Below are 17,365 nucleotides of genomic sequence, written 5' to 3'. Positions count from 1 at the left end.
GTTCGTCCATCGGCCCCGCTCGGGAGCGGCGGGAAAGGGGCGGGGCCGCGGGGGGGGCGGGGCCGGTGTGGCTCCTCCCCCGGCCCCACGTGACACCGGCCGTGGCGGCCGCGGCGCGCTCGTCACGCGGGCGGGGCCGGAGCGGCGGCGGGATGGAGGAGGAGGAGGGCGGCGGTTGCGGTCAGTGCGGGCCGGGGGTCCCGGCACCCGCGGGACGGGGCGGAGGGCTCGGGGTTAGGGGGCACCTGGGCAGGGGCGAAGCGCCGGCGTTCTCCGCGGTCCGCGCTGGGGCGGAAGCGCCTCTGCCGGGCGGGCGGGAGCGTTTGGGCCGGGCCGTTCCCAGGTGCAGGACGGCGGGACCCGGTGTCAGAGCGACCTTCGGGGCTTCGGGCGGGCAGGGCCGTGGGTGGCGGAGGAGGCGCCGGAAAGAGCCGACACCCGGTTCCCGCCGCCGGCGCGGGGGTCGGGCGAGCCGCGGGGCTGCTCCCGCTGCGCCCCCGGCACTGCGCCGGGAGCTCCGGGACCCGCTGCTCGCACACCTGCCCTGCGCCGCTCACACTTTGTTCTCAGGTGCCCCCGCGGAGCTGCCGCGTCCCGACCCCGCAGAGTTCAGGGCAGGTTCGCCTCGATGGCGCCTGCCGAGTGTCACAAACGCCCCGGCTCGGGATGCGCTCCAGGGCGGGCAGCGGCGGCTCAGGGGCTGCGGGTTCCCCCTCTCATGCCCGCGCAATTGCCTCCCGCTTCCCTCCCTGCTCCGTGCCGCCGAGCATTCCCTCCCGGTGCTGAGGACCGGGCAGGGAGTCACTGCCTGTGCCAGGCCCTTCGAGGCAGGTTCCTGTAGTCGGCAGGTGATTTTGCCTTGAGCAGAGAGCAGGGACTTTGCTGAGGGGAAGGCAGAAGTCTGGGTGAGATGAAAGCCCACGGCCCCGGTGGGGGAGCGGTGCTGGTGGCCGTTCTTCCCGCGGGAGCAGCCGGTGCCAGGGAAGTGCTGCTGCCGGCGGTGCTGGTTCGCGGGCCGCCTTCCTGCCCTGCACAGCTGTGCGGCACAGCCGATTAGAAACTGCTGTTCCACCCCAGAAATGACTGTGCTTGGCTGCGAGGACTTCACAGTGTGAGATAAGGTGCCAGCACCCGGCCCCGCTGAGGCCTGGCTCGGGCGGTGTCAGATACAACCCATTAGCGGGAGAGCGCCGCGGGGAGCGATTCAGTGAGCAGCCTCTCACAGCTTCCCGGAATTACCTGGAAGATGTCCCGGGTCATCTGTCAGCATCAGAAGTGTCCTGCTCACCCTGCCGCGGGGGCCACAGGGAGCAGCACAGCCACCTCCAACCCTTGCCGCTGTCCCTGTGCCAGGGGCAACACAACCCACAGCTGCCCTGAAGCCCCTGAGCTGAGTCGGTTCAGCAGAGGGCATTCTCTTGCTGGTGGGATTTTGCTGATGCCAGTGTGCCCCACAGCTCACAGCCCCTCTCCAGCCATCTGCCTCAGCGGAGAGCAAATCCTGGGGCGAGCAGCTGGTGGCACAGATGTGGGCTCCCCCCACTCCTGCCAGAGCTGCACTCCCATCCCGTTCCCAGCATCTCCCCACGGGACGGCGGTGAGACCAAACCCATCCCAGACCTCACCGTAGCTGAGCGAGCGTGGCAGTGAGGGTCAAACGTCTCTGGACCGTGGGGCAGCGATGTCCTACCAGGGAGCATCCCAGCTGCTCCTGCAGCACCAGCGGAAGGATGTGGGCAGCACGGTCCAGTCCCAGCACCGTGTCCTGAGCTGGGCTCAGGCCCAGCCCAGGGTGAGGGAGATTGGGCAGTGCTGGTAATCCTGCTGCACTCAAGGGATTACTGCTCGCTCTGGCCTGGGAATTAAGGGATTTCTCTAAGTGGGGTTGATGCAGCCTCCAGCAAAGCAGCTTGTGCCTGGGGGACCTCGCTGTCTGGGGCAGGATGGATGCGTGGAGGCAGGATGGACTATGCAAGGTGTGGGGGATCCACAAAGGAGGGTGGGCTGCCACATCCCCCAGCAGGCCAGGGGGTTCCCCACCCAGAGAATCCCTGTCCTCCTCATTGTCAGCCTGCACAGCCCTGTTTTGCCAGTGGGCACTGGCAACTTCTTGGCACAGGCTCAGCTGTTTCAGAGGCATCCTGGGACCATGGCATGCCCCTCTGCACCAGGGGATGCTGCTGGGGAAGCTGCCAATGATGCCCCAGCTCCTTCCTTGGCATGATGGGGGGTGAGCCAGGGCGAGTCGCTGGGCCCAGCTCGGGGGCTCCCAGACCGAAGGTGCAGGGACAGTGCAGGGGTAGCAGTGGGCTCGGAGAGCAGAGCTGGGTGCTCGGGCAGAGGCAGTTGGCTGGTTCTTCTCCTGAGATGTTTGGAGCAGAGAACGATGAGCCCCACTGCTGATGCTCACAATCACACGTCATCGGGGCTGCAGCCGTGGTTATTGTGACCTAGAGGTGTTTGTAAGCACCCCACCTCACCCAGGCAGGGTCCAAGGACCAAACTGAGCATCTGGATCACTCTGCATGGGAGAGGCCACCTGGCCCTGCCTCATCCTGGCCACAGCACCCGTGTGCCCTATGGGAGTTTTTCCAGATGCCAGTCCAGGCCCCGGGCAGGTGCTTGCCACAGCATGTTCCCAGCTCAGCCCCACTGTGTCCCCAGCTCTCTTTGCCTGCCCTTTTGCCTCCCTGTGATGGGGCAACCACTGCTCTGGCCTCTGGGAAAGGGGAAGTGGTGCTGAAAGCAGGAGGTCAGTCACGTCAGTGGCGAATGCCTGGCTGCCCTCGCAGCTCCAGAAGCTGCCCTTCTCCACTGTCTCTCCTGTCTGTAGTCACAGTGCTCCCGGGAGCAGGGACTGCTCCTGCCTGCCAGGGTGCCCTTCCCCACCGCCCACCCCATCTGGGCTCCTGCCTGCCCCACTTGGGTTACTCCTGGCTCAGCGATCCCAGTGACTGTTGGGGCAGGCGAGCAGAGCTGCTGGGCTGCTCCTGCCCCAACAGGCCCTGGGGTTTGTTACTCATGGCCGTGCCCTGTGCTCAAGATCACTTCTGCTTTGAGGGAAGGAGCCGTCAGTCCGGTTTGGGTTTGCTCAGTGCTTGTGGGGTAGGAGAGCAGGAGGGCTGCACCTTTCCCTAGCTCCACAGCTCTGCCTCAGGCTGGGATCCCAGGGCAAGACCCCCCAGTTCCTGCTGCAGAAGGCCCCCCACATTCCAGGATCAGAGCAGAGTGGGCAGCACCTCTGGGGCATGACCAGGGCTCGGCACCTGCCCATGCCTGCACACAGGGCTGGCTGAGCCTGTCAGGCTGTGCCGGGGTCGGGGCCCGGGCCCTGCGCCCCGGGAGCGGGGGTTGTGGTGCTCCCCCACGCTCACACGCCGCGCTGTCTCTGGGTGCACCTTCCTTCATGCAGCGCTCGTTGCTACGCGACCGCCGGCTCCCGATGCTTAATGCTCTAATACGGAGGGATAAAACCACTCTAAAAATACCCCGCTGCCGGCCCCCTGCGGGGGCAAGGGGGCTGCTGGGGGGCAGGCGGCCTGGGCGCAGGGGCTGCTGGGGACTTCCCAAACTCCTCGTCCTCTAAGTGGCTTTGAGCCGTGGGCCGGGGCTCCGGCAGCGGCACGGGCTGGTGTGCCGGTGCGGCCGGGATTGGCTGGGACTGGCGCGTGGGCTCCTGCGGCTGGAGCTCCCCTGCCAGAGCCAGCTCCAGCCAGAGCCGGGAGTGCTCCGGCTCCCCTGCCTGCACCCTGCCCGTGGGCCCTGGCACCAGAGAGCCCGCTGCTCGGCCACGTGCACCCGCCTGGCCTCTGCCTGCTGCTACCTGGCCTCTGCCTGCTGCTGCCGGACCTCTGCCTGCGCCTGCCTTGCCCCCCGGAACTGGTGGCATCCTGTGTGGGACCCCTGCAGCATGGGGACAGTCAGCGAGCTCTGCGCCTCCAGTTTCCAGGCCTTCCTCTGCCCCTCGGTGGCTGCCAAGGCAGGTAGGAGCTGCGTGCCCCCCCTCCCCTCTGTGCTGCGGGGTCCCCATCCCCCAGCAGACACAGTGGTGCCCATGGCTCCAGCTCCATATGGCTCTAGCTCCATATGGCTCCTGCTGACAGCAGCACGTAGTGTCCTCGCTGTCTCGCTGCCTCCTTCCATTGCCAGCCTCCCCAGGCTCGGTGCTCTGCAAGCACCAAACCCCAGCAGGACAGACAGGCATGGGCCCCTTGCCTGGCATTGCCCTGCGCTAGAGCCAGTGCCACGCTAGGATGGGGGTTGTTTGGTAGCCAATGTTGGCGGCTGGATGGTCACAGGCAGTGTGGCCACAGCAGGTCCTGCCCCAGCCCCTCACCCCTGCCCTGCGAGGTGTGAGCGCTTGGCTGCCCTCACCATGGCAAGTGCCTGTGGCTGTGAGGGCACCTTGGGGTGGCACTCTCCAAAGGGAATTCTGTGTGGGAAACCAGTGCCTGCCGTGCGAGGGATGTGCTGAGGGCTGGCTGCCTGTGTGAGCTGCTGCTGTCTGTGGGTTCCTGCCTGGCTGTGGGACCGGCCAGCCCTGTGGCTGAGCAGCAGCGGGCTCTGCTCCTCCCGAGGCCTGGCATCGTGAGTGGTGCTGAGAGCAGATAAGGCGCCTGCCTGGCTGCACTCTTGGCACCTGCACAGTGTGCGATACCTGTGGACGTGGCCGAGCCGGTGCTCACCTGGCCGTGCCAGGGGTCTGTGTGTGGGAGTGCTGGAGCCTGGAGCCACTAGGAGTGAGGCAACGGCTGTGGACAGGGGTTCCCTGCTGGCCTCTGGGTCGTTTTGTGGGAGTGCTGGGCAGGCTTGCACAAAAGTGGGACAAGGGCCCTGGGCCAGCAGCTTTGGAGGGTCTTTCTTGGAGCTGCCTGTTCTGAAACCCTTCTCCTGACGCACCTCGGCTGTCGGTGGGGAAGGACGGGGCTGACGCAAACCGGGGTGTGCACACAGCATGGTGAAAACAGGATGTGGTGCGGGGAGACGGGCAGGAAGTTCCTGGGGGCCCCGTGGGACCTCACCAAGGGGCACGGTGGGCAGCAGCACCCAGAGACCCTGGGCTTGTCTCCATGGTCTGTCTGACCCCAAGGCCGTTGCCCCTCTGGTGTGGCACAGCGTGGGCCAGCAGCACGGCTGGCTGGTGCTGTGCCTCAGGGGGCCAAAGGACATCCTGAGGCTTCTGAAGCCTGCCCTCCCCTCACTCCATAGCTGGTGTTCCTGGTGCTGTGCTGTGTCTCCATCTCGTGCTGCTGAGCAGGATTTAGCTGAGTCAAGGCGGCTGAGGCTGATGCGGCCTCTCCAGGCGGCTGACAGGGGACAGGGACAGGCTGGGTTCTCTTCTGCTGCAACCACAGCACCACAAGGCCTGGATTCGCTGCAAAGGGGTCCTGCATGGAGCAGTGGGGTCCCTACAAGCACCCTGGAGCAAGGGGGCTGCTGTGGACCCTGTGGACCAGTGGTCCCCACAGCTGGCACAGGACCTGGACCTGAAGTGGGGGGGGGTCTAGCAGAGACGGGGGAGCTGCAGGGCAGCGCTGGGGGTCTTTTGGGGTGGGGGGCCCAGCTGGCAGAGGGGAAGGGAGGGGACCCTTCATTGTGCGGCGATCTCAAGATGTGTTGGGTTGAGTGTCCTGGCAGCCCCCGAGGAAGGAAGGGCTGGGCCAGCCCCGAGGCCTGTGGCTGGGACCCCAGCACATCGAGTCCTCCAGCCCCGGGCCAAGGAGGGGCAACCGGGCCCTGCTTCCCTGTCCAGCCGGGAGCAGAGGAGTTAAGGTGCTGGCGACTCTGGCTCATGGCGGCAGGAAGAGGGTGTTGGTGGTGCTGGCTCCCGGCGAGGCTGGGATGACGCCCAGGCGGCCCTGGAGCTTATTGGTGCCGTGGCCCTGAGTCACCGCGGAAGCACTGGGGCGGCAGGTGCCCGCACCCGGCACGGCAGCACCTCTGCGGAGCCACCGGCAGCACAGGCACGGCCAGCAGGGCCAGTGTGAGGCCCTTCAGCGATGGTGCTCAGGGCGGAGGGCAGCGGTGAGCTGGGGTGTGGGGGTGAGGGGCGTGGGTGGCTCTGTGTCTGCCCCACTCCCCTGCTGCCAGCCCTGCCCACGGGCCTCGGGGCAGTGGACGCAGCAGACAGGACAGAGCGTGGGGCGAGCACGGCCCCTGTGCCACAGGGCTTTGCTTTGGCTGCAGTGGGGAGGGGGCATGTGCTGTGGCTGCTGCTCCAGGGCGCTGCAGACCACAGCAAACCCGGAGCCTGAGACAGGTGGATAAATCCTGCCGGTGGCCCTTACTGCTCCTGGGCAGAGTCCTCAGGCTCAGCTGCCGGCAGCAGGAGATGTGGGAGCCCCTGGTCCCCTGTGCTGGTGGGGAGCCCTAACCCTGCTTAGAACCCCACGTCTGGTGGGTCACTGTGTGACTCCTGCCAGGCTGAGGCTGGGGGAAGCGCATATTCCAGCCTCTCCATCCGTCAACACTGCTCTGCTCGCAGCCAGGCCTGCTGGGGCTCCCCAAGGTGAGTGCTGTGCAGAGCCAGGGAAGGGTTAATGCCTTCTTCCTTCCCTAGAAAAGCTCCTGCGTCTGGGGTTTCTCTTCCTCTGGCTGCTGCTGACATGGCTGGGCCGCTGTCACGAGTGCTCAGCCTCCGCTTGGGAGGGACCTTCCGGGGCTCCGGAACAGCCCTGACATCCCTGCTGCAAGGCAGCGTCTCATCCTGCGCCGTGCCTGCCCTGGGGCCGCCGGGACCCCTGCCGGGACCCCCACCCGCTCCCAGGTGGGCAGGGGGAGGCAGTGCTGAGGGCTCCCCTTGGCCCAGCTCCAGCCCTGGCACTGAATTTGACCTTCCCTGCAGCCAGACAGAAGGGTCCTGCAGCCAGGTGAAAGGGTCCTGCGGCACATGCAGCAGCCCAGGGATTTGGGGGGTTCTGTGTCTGACAACGCAGCTCATCCCTCCTGCAGTGAGCCTGGGCTTGCTGGGCACCCTGGGGGCTGGGCATGGGGGGGCTGGTGCTGGTGGCAGCAGCACTGGGCCATGTGGAAGGCGCTCGGATGCATCGACACAGCTCTGGTATTAGAAGTTTAAGTAACTTTTAACCTGGTGCCATGAGCAGACTTGTCTGATTCGGGCTTCCTGACAGGGAGACTGAAAATATTGGGAAGTGCTGCCGTCGGGTCTGAGACACAGCGTCGCAAGCTGAGGCGCCTCAGCCTTGGCAGTGAGGGGTTTGCGAAGGAAGAAGCTCGTCAGAAACCGGAGCAGGGCTAGGGAAGTGCTGAGCTCAGAGATTCAGGGTGCGGGGTCACGGTCACCCCAGGGAGGCTCCCTCGGAGGCGGCGCGGGGAGAAAGAATGTGCAGTTGAGGATGATACCGGTCCAAAGGCACATGGTGTCCCTGGGCGCTGGCACAGGGCAGTGACCGTGCTGTGGATGCTCCGGTGAGTCTGGGCTGGCAGTGGTGGCCTGGAGCCCACGCATGTGGCACACGGGACATCAGTGGGATGGAGGGTAACGCTTGGGGCAGGGGGGGGATGTGACAACCCCACAGGTTCCTGTCCCCAGCACCCCAGGGTGGGAGGTGGGGATGACATGAGAGCTGAGCCTGCGGGTGCTGCTGCCACCTCCCTTGGGGACTGCGCTCTGTAGGGATGATGTTTTGGTGTCCTTGCGGGCGACCTTGGTGCAACGTGTGGAACTCTTTGGCAGAGGTGGGAGACACAGGCATAGGAGGAGAGCTGGGAGCACTGCTGGAGAAGCAGGTGACCTTGGCAACTGGAGGGAACAGGAATGGCATACCTTGTCATTGTGAGCCAGGAGGTCACGCACCAGGGAGCACTAGGAATGTTCTGGGAGCAAGGGGGGGCGTGCGGCCGCCCTGTGGTTGAGCCTCAGATGTTGTTGAAGAGGGAGTGCCTGGCTCCCCCGGGTGACAGGGAGGTGTAGACATCACGGTGTGCAGGAGGGTGTGCCAACTCCAGGCCCTGCCCTGGAATGATGGATCCAGCGCAGAGTGGGCTGCAGGGATTGCTAGGAGTTGGTTTATGTTTGGGGCTGGCCCGGTATGGCAGAACAACCTGCGGGGCTCCAGGTCTGCTTGGAGCCCATGCCTTGGGGCACAGCAGAGCTGCCCAGCCAGGGAAGGGCCCAGAATGGGTACCCACACCAGCCTGGCTGAGGTAGAGCAGAGTGAAATGGGACATGGGGGGGCATCAGGGCCAGGGCCGGTGGGAGCAGCGCTGGAACTGGTCTGGGGGCTGTGCTGGTCCTCACTGCACAGCTCCCATGGGTGGTGCCCAGCTCCCCGCCGCAGCCGCTGCCCAGCGGGGCGATGCCCTGGCCCTCGCATTCCTTGCATGCCGTCAGTGCCACTTGGCCCCTGCACAGGGCTGGGGACTGTTCATCAGCCCAGTTCCTCTGGGCAGCTGGCAGCTCCACGTTCTGGTTCCATCCAGGCCCAGGACTGCCAGCCGAGAGCAGAGGCTGTGCCAGGAGCACGTCAGGGCTGATTCCCAGGGCCACACGTGCTGACCTGACCGTATCTCTGCTCAGTGCCCAGTGACCTGACCCCAGAGGAGTGCCAGGAGCTGGAGAACATCCGCCGCCGCAAGCAGGAGCTGCTGGCCGACATACAGGTCTGATGCTGAGGGGTGACACCCACACAATTCCCCTGTCTCACAGAACAGCCTGAGAGGCAGAGGACCATCTCCCTGCTCATGTCACTGGCAGGGTCCCTGCAGCCCCATCCAGGGTCCCTCAACCCACTGCCCCACAGCACTGCCTCCAAGGGGCCCTGGGGACAGGAAGAGGGTCCCATCGGGGACGTGATCCCGGGTGGCAACCATTAGGGTTGCTCTGCTCTGCTCTGCTCTGCCGAGGCAGCCGTGGCTTTTCCTGTGCCCTGCAGAGCTCCAGGCCCTGCAGTTGTGCCGTGCCCCGGAGCACTGGTGTCTGTGCCAGCCCCTGCCTGGCATGGGCAGGGACCGTGTCTCTGGGCCAGGCCACTGCCCTGGCAAGCGCCTTCGAGGTCAGGGCTCATCTGGGACACTGTCAGTCCTGTCCCCGATTAAGACAGCAGAGGCTAATTACTGCCATATGCTGGGCATGATCTGAAGGGATTAGGGGTAATTTTGTTAACCTCTGAATCTCTTCCTTCCTGTGCTGAGAGCGTTGTGATGCTGCAGGGATTAGCGGGGGGGGGGGGGCAGCCAGCCCGTGCCCCCTGAGCTGGTTCAGCCCCAGGGCAGTGCTTGAGGGTGGGAGGGGGATGGAGAGAAGAAAGAAAGGAGGGTCTGCAGGGCTTCCTGGAGGAATGGGGCTGCCTCCAGGGCTGAGGGTTGGAGGGTTTGGGGTGGAGGCCCCTCCAAAGTGCCCTCTCCCCACAGCGCCTGAAGGATGAGATAGCAGAAGTGACAAATGAGATCGAGAACCTGGGCTCCACCGAGGAGAGGTGAGTCCCAGCCCAGGGCCCTGCTGAGCCCCCTGTGGGATCTGAGGGCAGCTGAGCCCTGGCCCATGAGTACTGGTGTGGGCGGCTTTCCCAGGCGCTCTGGGCTCCTGGGAGCGGGATCCCAGGCTCAACTGCTGCTCCCAGGTCTGTTTTCCTAAGCCCCAGCCCCTCTGTCTGGACACAGCCACTGTCGGGCTTTGTTATTCTGAGCTGGTGCAGGCGGTGCCAGCCGGGATTAGGGGTCCCAGCAGCTGGCGGGAGCCGGCTCCCAGCGCCGTCCCCGATCACCCACTGGGGCATGAAGGCTGTCCCCTCCCGCCAGCCCCTCTGCTCTCCCAGAGCCCCGCCGCAGCCGGCTTACCCGAGCCTCCCCATGCACGGCTGACCTGACAGGTGTCGTACCTGCACCCCCTCCGTTCAGGGTGACCCCCAGAGTGGGTATGGCAGCTCCGCTCTGCTCTGGGGCCCGGCAGGCCAAGAGCAGCCCTGGGCCACGGGGCAGACACGGAGCAGTGTGTCGGCTTCGCCCCACGGGGGGCCAGCACGGGGACCTGGCTGCCGCCGTTCCGGGCTGACCCTCGCGGCAGTGCACTGCGCCGGGGGCCGCGCAGAGGCAGCACGTCCCTGCTGGATGCTCAGAGCTGCTTCATGTCTTGCAGGAAAAACATGCAGAGGAACAAACAGGTGGCAATGGGCAGGAAGAAATTCAACATGGATCCCAAGAAGGTACCGTGGAGTGGGAAGCAGGGCTGGTCACCAGCCTCTGAGACCGTGCTGGGCTCTGCCACCTCCCAGTCTGGATGCCTGAGCCAGGGCAGAGCCCGTGGGCAGGGGGTGGGGTCAGCAGACAGGCTGGCAGAGGCAGCAGCAGACCTCTGAGTAGCCCCTCTTGCACTGCTCCAGGGCATCCAGTTCCTGATTGAGAATGACCTGCTGAAGAACACGTGCGAGGACATCGCTCAGTTCCTGTATAAGGGAGAAGGCCTCAACAAGACAGCCATCGGCGACTACCTGGGCGAGAGGTGTGCTGGCCTCGGGTCTCCTGGGAATGTTCTGGGCTCCTGCTGCCTGAGAGATGGGACACTGCAGCTCTGAGCTCACAGGGCAGCCAAGTGGGGGTACCCGGTGTGCTGGGGGCAGTTGGGGGTGTTCAGTCCATGGCTGGCGCTTGCGAGCGGCTGGTGTGTGCAGATGAGCCCAGTACACGAGCTGGGGGTAGCTGCAGCTTTCCCCCATGAACAAGCAGAGTTTGCAGCAGGGCAGGGACAGTGGGGCTGCTCGGCAGTCACAGGATTGCTGATCATGCACCCCTCGTGCTCTGGCTTTGTTCCCGCAGGGATGAGTTCAACATCCAAGTCCTGCATGCCTTTGTGGAGCTGCACGAGTTCACCGACCTCAACCTCGTGCAGGCCCTGCGGTGAGCGAGGGGCCAGGAGCTGAGTGTGGCCATCTGGGGGATGGCGGGGGACCATGATGGGCCAAGGGACCCTGGAGCCCCCAGATCGGCACCACAACTTGCTCTCCACAGGCAGTTCCTGTGGAGTTTCCGGCTGCCCGGGGAGGCGCAGAAGATCGACCGGATGATGGAGGCCTTTGCGCAGCGGTACTGCCAGTGCAACCCCGGCGTCTTCCAGTCCACAGGTGAGCACCTGCCCCAGACCCTCTCCCTGGCATCCTGCCCCGCAGCTGACTTTCCCTTCTGTCCCTGCAGACACGTGCTATGTGCTGTCCTTTGCCATCATCATGCTGAACACGAGCCTGCACAACCCCAATGTGAAGGACAAGCCCACAGCAGAGCGATTCATTGCCATGAACCGCGGCATCAACGACGGGGGAGACCTGCCCGAGGAGCTGCTCCGGGTGAGGGCCAGGGCCTGGAGAGGCCAGGGCCAGGCTGCAGAGCTGGCCTGGAGCAGGGCCTGCCGCAGGACTCCAGGGCAGAGCAAAGCTGACACTGTGTGTCGTTGTACCAGAATCTCTATGAGAGCATCAAGAATGAGCCCTTCAAAATACCTGAGGATGATGGCAACGACCTCACCCACACCTTCTTCAACCCCGACCGGGAGGGCTGGCTCCTGAAGCTTGGTGAGTGCTGGTGGCCAGGGAGGGCAGGCTGTCCCCAGGGACAGACCTGGGAGGTGGGTGTAATGCCTCTGGGCTTCCCACACTTCTTCTGCTGCCCTGGCTCTTTGGAGCTTGAGTGGGCTGCAGAGAGTCACAGCCCCCTCGGGTAAGGCGTCCATACATCCAGCAGCCCTCTATCTTCCCTTGGCTGGGCAGCAGGAGTGAACTCAGAGCTGAGGAGGCCCTGCAGAGTGGCTGGGTGGGCATCCCAGGGGATTCTGCCTCTAGGTTGGGCAAGCCCCCGAGGTGCAGAACTGGTACCAAGGTCCAATGTCGGAGCACAGAGACCTTGAGGCCCTTCAGGTCACCGAGTCACAGCAGGTTGTGTCGGAACAGGCCCCTGGGAGTGAGCAGCGAGCTGCCCCAGGCTGCGTGTGTCCCCCCTCCATGCCACAGACAAGCCCCTGCCTCACCTTCCCACAGCATTATCACCTCTGCATCCCAGCTCCACATGCAGGCAGCGTGCATGGCATCCCTGCTGCACCGCCCGGCTCCCGCAGCCGGAGCCCTCCGCGCCCTGGCTCCTGTGGCTTCTCTTCTCAGCACCTCTGGGGAATCCTCTGCGTGGGTCCAGTGGGGGGGGGAGGGATGCTGGCAGGATCGGGGTCCAGTGGGGCCTTTCCCTGGGGTTCTGGCTGGGGTCAGGATTCCTGATGTATGGCCATCCCCTCGGGAGGGGGAGAGGCCTTATCCCTGGCTCAGGGGATGAGCAAGAGTCACCTGCTCCCCACCCTGAGGTGGGGGGGACTCAGGGAACAGCTCCAGGCTCTCCTGTCTCTGACAAGGCCAGCGCCCAGCAGGTGCAGGGGCCTGGTGCACAAAGGTTCACGTTGGCACTGCCACTATTGGTGGACAGGCGGGCAGAGAGGCAACAGAGTGGCCGTGGACCCCAACTCGCTTGTAGGGAAGGGAGAGACCCCGTGGGTCAACCATGGGGTGGAGGGAGCCAGACCCTGTGCCCAGCAGCTGAGGAGCCCCATCCCACAGAGCCACAGTGAGCCAGGGCAGTCGGCCCCCACGGCCATGCCGCCAGCCTGACCCCTCACAGCTTCCCTGCTGCAGCCTGGCCCCACTGACCCGCAGGGCAAGGGGGGGCTTTGGGATTCCTCTTTTTATTTTTTCCCTTTTTTTTTTTAATTTTCTTTTCTCCCTCATTTGTATGTTTCCATGATTTTGGCTCTTCCTTTCCCTGCCCCCCAACTCCAGGAGGTACGTACCCCTCTCCCGTGCTCTGCTCACACTGCTGGGGCTTCGTTTCCTTTGCGTTTTTAATTGCTGGTGATGAGTCTCATTGCTGCTGCTGCTGCTGCTAACCCCGCACCGCCCGGGGACCTCGCCTGCCGCGGGACAGCACTGCTCCGCCACCAGGCAGGGACTTGGGGTGTGGCCTCACCGATACCACACTCTCCTCAAGGCCTGTGGCCTCCTCCACCGCCCTGGGGGAGGACAGGGCCGCAGTGGCTCCTTGCCCAGCTGCTGGCCGGGGTGTCCCGCCCGGCCGTGCTTCGCCGTGTCCGCAGGCAGCTCAGCCCGGTCAGTGTGTCTTCGCCTCAGGTGCCACGAGGGATGGGAATGGGTTTGGTGTGTCCTCAGCAAGGACTGTGCGCGGGATGCTCAGGGGTGCCAAGTGCCTGGGGCTGGATGGAAGCAGGCAAGAGCCACCTGCATGGTGCCCTGTGCTGTGCCAAGGGCTCACAGCAGTTCCTATGCGAGCACCGCACCGGTGCTGCCCCGGCTCCAGCACTTGCACCCCAGCATTGGTGCTGGCTCTCGGAACTACTGTGGGGCAGGGACTGGGGCGGGCACCCAGCTGGCATGGGGGAACAGGGGACACAGGGCACACCGTGGCTCCCTGTGTCCATGGCAGAGCCAGTCCTCAGGGGTGGGTGCTCATCCCACATCTAGCACTGTTGCAGTGGCCGCAGTGGAGGGGAGCTGAGCCCAGGGGTGAGTGGCCCCTGTGCCCATGGAGTGGCTTCTCCCACTGTGCTGGGCTGCAGAGCTCAGCCGTGGCTCAGCACTGGGACGAGGGGGGACCGTGGTCAGTGTGGACAGAAAGTCCCCGTGTCCCCTGGGGAGCTGCCTGGCTGCAGTATCCTCTAGCTGTGCTGAATTCGTGTTTGGGTGGGAACGGGCTCAGCACTCCCGGCCCGGCACCCCAGCCTCGCCTCCATCCTCATCCGTCTGCTTCCCGCTCCGGCTCGGTGCAGTGTGTGCTGCCTGCTGCTGCTGCCCGCCGCTGCCTGGCTCTGCTTGGCTCTGTGTGTCCGCCCGGGCCCTGTGCTGCTGGAGCCTGTGTGTGTCCGCCTGGCTCCTGCTCTGCCATGTGCCATGTGCCCGGCTGTGCCTGCAGGGCTGTGCCCGACTGTCCCTCTCTGCTCCCAGGAGGCAGGGTGAAGACATGGAAGCGGCGCTGGTTCATCTTGACCGACAACTGCCTTTACTACTTCGAGTATACAACGGTGAGTGGGCTCTGCGTGGGCCGAGCCAAGCCGGGGCAGGGAAGGGGCTGGATTGGGAGTGTCCATCCCACAGCTAAACCTCTGCTTGGCCGTGCCAGGATAAGGAGCCCCGTGGCATCATACCCCTGGAGAACCTGAGCATCCGTGAGGTGGAGGACTCAAAGAAGCCCGTGAGTGCTGCAGCAGTGTCCTATGGGGCTTGGGGGTAGCCTTGGTGCTTTAGCTTGGGCGGGGAAAGCTGGGAGATGTTACAGCCCCCCAGGATGCCCCTAGGAGAGGCAGGGGGCCCCCGCAGCAGTCACTGCCTCCACCATCACAGCGGCCAGGTGCAGTCACTGCAGTGACCAGGACTGGTGGCAGAGCTTGTGCAGGGCCATGGGGTGATGAGCACGGCGTGTTCATCCCTCTGCCACGCTGGGGTGGTTGTGCTGGGGGAGCATGGCTCTGCCTCATCCCTCCCAGCCTGGGGTCCCCTTTGGAAGGGGAGGGGGCTACCTCTGAGCGGTCTTTCCCTCCCAGAACTGCTTTGAGCTCTACATCCCTGACAACAAGGACCAGGTGATCAAGGCCTGCAAGACAGAGGCGGATGGGCGTGTGGTGGAGGGGAACCACACTGTGTACCGCATCTCTGCCCCCACACCTGAGGAGAAGGAGGAGTGGATCAAGTGCATCAAGTGAGTGCCCAGAGGAGTGTGTGGGGGCACGGTGCTGGGCAGGGGCACGGCGGGGACTTATCTGCTGCCCTTGAAGGGGACAGTGCTTCCTGGGGCACCCTGCAAGAACGGGGGGAGTGAACTTTCCCAGGGACATAAAGGGACATGCCCAAGGCCCGACCAGGCAGGTCACACCCAGCCCTGCAGTAGTTTGGCCTGACCCAGCCTTTGTTCCCCTGCCAGGGCAGCCATCAGCCGGGACCCCTTCTACGAGATGCTGGCTGCCAGGAAGAAGAAGGTCTCCTCCACCAAGAGGCACTAGCAGCCAGACTGGCCTTGTGAGGCCAGCATGCCCTCGGCAGCCCAAGCGTCCCCCTGTCCCGGGGGTCTGTGGGGCGGGGGCTGCACTGCAGCCTGGCCCTAGGGTCCAGGGCCCAGCTTCAGCTTCACTGTTTCTTTTCCGTGGGGGGAGGGAGGGGGCACAGGCATCTTGGTGCCTCTGGCCCTCCATCACTGCCTCATCGCCAGAACGGTGTCTTCATGGGCTCAAGCTGGGACACAGCACCCCTGGGAGCTCAGCCTCAGCACCACAGGCACCCTCCCTGCTCCTGACCCCCAGCAGCCCTGCGGCTGCACATGGCACTGCAGCTCCCCAGCACCCGTGTCCAGACACTTGGAGTGTCCTGTCAGGAGGATGAGCAGCTGTTAGTGAGTAGCTGGCAGTTTTGGGGTGCCACAGGTGCTGGGGTGCAAGGCGTCAGGCCCAGGGAGGCCCTACAGAGACACAGCTCCTGGCCCTCGTTATAGCGGGCCTGAGTCTGTCCTGGGTGTCCCCACGCTGCTGCCTCAGACCCTCACAGCTGCCCCCTGCACCAGGAGCGGTCCCCGTGTGCACAGGAGTGCCGAAGGGCAGGGACTGTCACCATCACGGTCTGCAGTGGTGCCACACAGGGCACAGACATGCCCTCGTCCAGCCATGGAGGCTGTGGCTTGGATGAGGTGGCACTGGGTGGCATTGCCCCTGGCACATCCTTGCAGCACAGTCCTCTCATGCCAGGGTGGCATGGTGCCGTGGTGGGACATGCCCAGAGCTGGAGCCTGCCCTGAGAATGGCTGTGGTGGGGGTCTGGATGGGTGGGGGCTGCATCCCCCACTCTCTGCCTCACAGTCTGCCCATGTCATGTCCTGTCCCTGTCCCCGCGCATGGTCTGGAGACGCCTGGATCAGTATTAGTCTATTTATCAGAGGTGTAAATACTCCTGTATAGTTTTCTCCTTGTAGATTATTTTGTATGTGGGTGGTTCAGTGCAGAGGCCTCGTGGGGCGGGGGGGGCAGGATTTTTTATTCTAACATTTATTTTTTTTTTTGCCATGGCCTTGTAAACTAGTGCTGAGGATTGGCAGCAAATAAACACTGCACTGCGCTCCACTTGGCCTCCTGTGCTCTGTGTGCAGCTCGGCGTGGGCAGGAGTCCCATGCCCCCCATCACTGCCAGCTCCTGCCCTGTGCCTGGCCTTGAACCAGGCTCATGCTCCTCTCAGCCCGAGGTCTCCTTACTGGCACCGCAGCGATGCCATATTGGATGAAGTGGCAGCACTGGGGCCAGTGCAGGTCTTGTTTTGAGCCTCTGTCTGCTCCACTAAAAAGCCCCATGTTTTCTTGGTGTACTGGGGGTGTTTGTGAGCCTTGTGCCCTCACCAGCTGCCCCTGTCCAGGACAGTGCCTTGGGGACCTTGCCACAGGGCATGGGTGGCTGGGCTGGGCTGGGACAACTCCTGGTCCTGCATCCTGCTGTGCAGTGGGTCTGGCACCGAGCTTGGCTGGGCAGGGGGGTGGTTGCCCACCACAGTGGCACTCACTGCACCATTCAGGGGGGCTGGGACAACAGAAGTGGTGGGGCATGCACTCAGGTACCTCGTTCTGCGATGGGGCTGGGGGATTCATACCCAGGTGGTACCAGCTGTGAATGGGATCAAAGCCAAGTTGGGGACAAGGGCAAGCCGGGAGCGCAGAGCCTGTGCCAGCCCTGCTGCTGCCACCAGGGCGGGGGGGTGCTGGTCCAGCCTTGCACACTTGTGCCATGGTGGGAGTCTGCCAGAGGCAAGGGCATTCCCTGACAGAGCCAGGGGCATTCCCTGCTGTGGTCTCTGCCCTCCCTGTGCCTCAGATGGGGCAGCCCTTGGCACCGTGGCCTGACTCGGGCCAGGGTGGCCACCAGCCCCTGCTGAGGGATGAGGACGTGGTGGGGCAGAGGGCAGCCCTGCAGTTGGGCTGGTGCCAGTGCCGGTTGGGCTGGTGCTGGGGTCAGTTGGGGCGCAGACTGAGTCGGTTGAACCGCAGATGGGGTCAGTTGGGGTGCAGACGGTGGCTGGAGGCTGTTGGAGGGTTGAGAGGTGCGGCAGGGCAGGGGAGCAGTAGAGCCAGGTAGGATTGGGGTGAGCCAGGGGGGCAGAGGGGCCAGGCAGGGGTGGGGCAGGTTGGGGGGGGATAGGACTGGGGGTAATGAGGACCGGCAGGGATAGAGCAGGTCGGTGGCTGATGGGACTGGGGGTGATGAGGACCGGCAGGGATGGGACCGGCAGTTCCCCATGAGACTGCATGTGCACAGGGAAGGCTGAGGGCAGTGGAGGGGTGGGACGGGCAGTGGGGAGGGTCGGGGGGTCGCGACGGGCAGTGGAGGGGTGGGAC

At 64.7% G+C, this 17,365-nt stretch overlaps 2 protein-coding genes across 4 annotated transcripts in view; both read left to right on the top strand.

The window, feature by feature from the left end:
* The first annotated feature begins 160 nt into the window (after positions 1-160).
* CYTH1 (cytohesin 1) lies at positions 161-16,105 on the top strand. Of its 3 annotated transcripts, none has more exons than XM_027717146.2 (13): positions 161-180; positions 8,540-8,622; positions 9,373-9,437; positions 10,097-10,163; positions 10,341-10,459; positions 10,774-10,854; positions 10,966-11,078; positions 11,149-11,297; positions 11,411-11,522; positions 13,947-14,023; positions 14,122-14,193; positions 14,543-14,697; positions 14,920-16,105. In XM_027717146.2, exons 4-13 carry the CDS (start codon positions 10,104-10,106, stop codon positions 14,996-14,998), a joined length of 1,017 nt encoding a protein of 338 aa, XP_027572947.2. In that variant the 5' UTR covers positions 161-180; positions 8,540-8,622; positions 9,373-9,437; positions 10,097-10,103; the 3' UTR covers positions 14,999-16,105. The 3 variants fall into 3 exon arrangements, with proteins under 3 accessions (XP_027572947.2, XP_039246179.1, XP_027572967.1); XM_039390245.1 differs by lacking the exon at positions 161-180 and adding an exon at positions 452-3,983; XM_027717166.2 differs by lacking the exon at positions 161-180 and adding an exon at positions 5,627-6,024 and having other exon boundaries at positions 11,411-11,523; positions 13,945-14,023.
* Positions 16,106-17,016: 911 nt separating this feature from the next.
* Positions 17,017-17,365, top strand: part of DNAH17 (dynein axonemal heavy chain 17) — a 33,514-nt gene continuing 33,165 nt past the window's right edge. Inside the window, exon 1 of the mRNA XM_027716757.2 lies at positions 17,017-17,101. The gene's annotated coding sequence lies outside the window, so the exon portion shown is untranslated. The remainder of the gene's footprint in view (positions 17,102-17,365) is intronic.

The sequence above is a fragment of the Pipra filicauda genome, unplaced genomic scaffold (assembly GCF_003945595.2).
Source record: "Pipra filicauda isolate LSUMZ 115617 unplaced genomic scaffold, ASM394559v2 scaffold80_size11013439_pilon, whole genome shotgun sequence".
Lineage (NCBI taxonomy): Eukaryota > Metazoa > Chordata > Aves > Passeriformes > Pipridae > Pipra > Pipra filicauda.
Note: the sequence above shows the minus strand (reverse complement) of the source record. Positions and strands in the feature narration are given on the sequence as shown.

Excerpts from the sequence above, each read along its gene's own strand:
- CYTH1 (XM_039390245.1), top strand. The coding sequence starts at position 3,911 with ATGGGGACAGTCAGCGAGCTCTGCGCCTCCAGTTTCCAGGCCTTCCTC. Across the intron at positions 8,623-9,372 it reads AGCTGCTGGCCGACATACAG|CGCCTGAAGGATGAGATAGC; the intron begins GTCTGATGCTGA and ends CTCTCCCCACAG. Across the intron at positions 14,194-14,542 it reads TGGAGGACTCAAAGAAGCCC|AACTGCTTTGAGCTCTACAT; the intron begins GTGAGTGCTGCA and ends TTTCCCTCCCAG.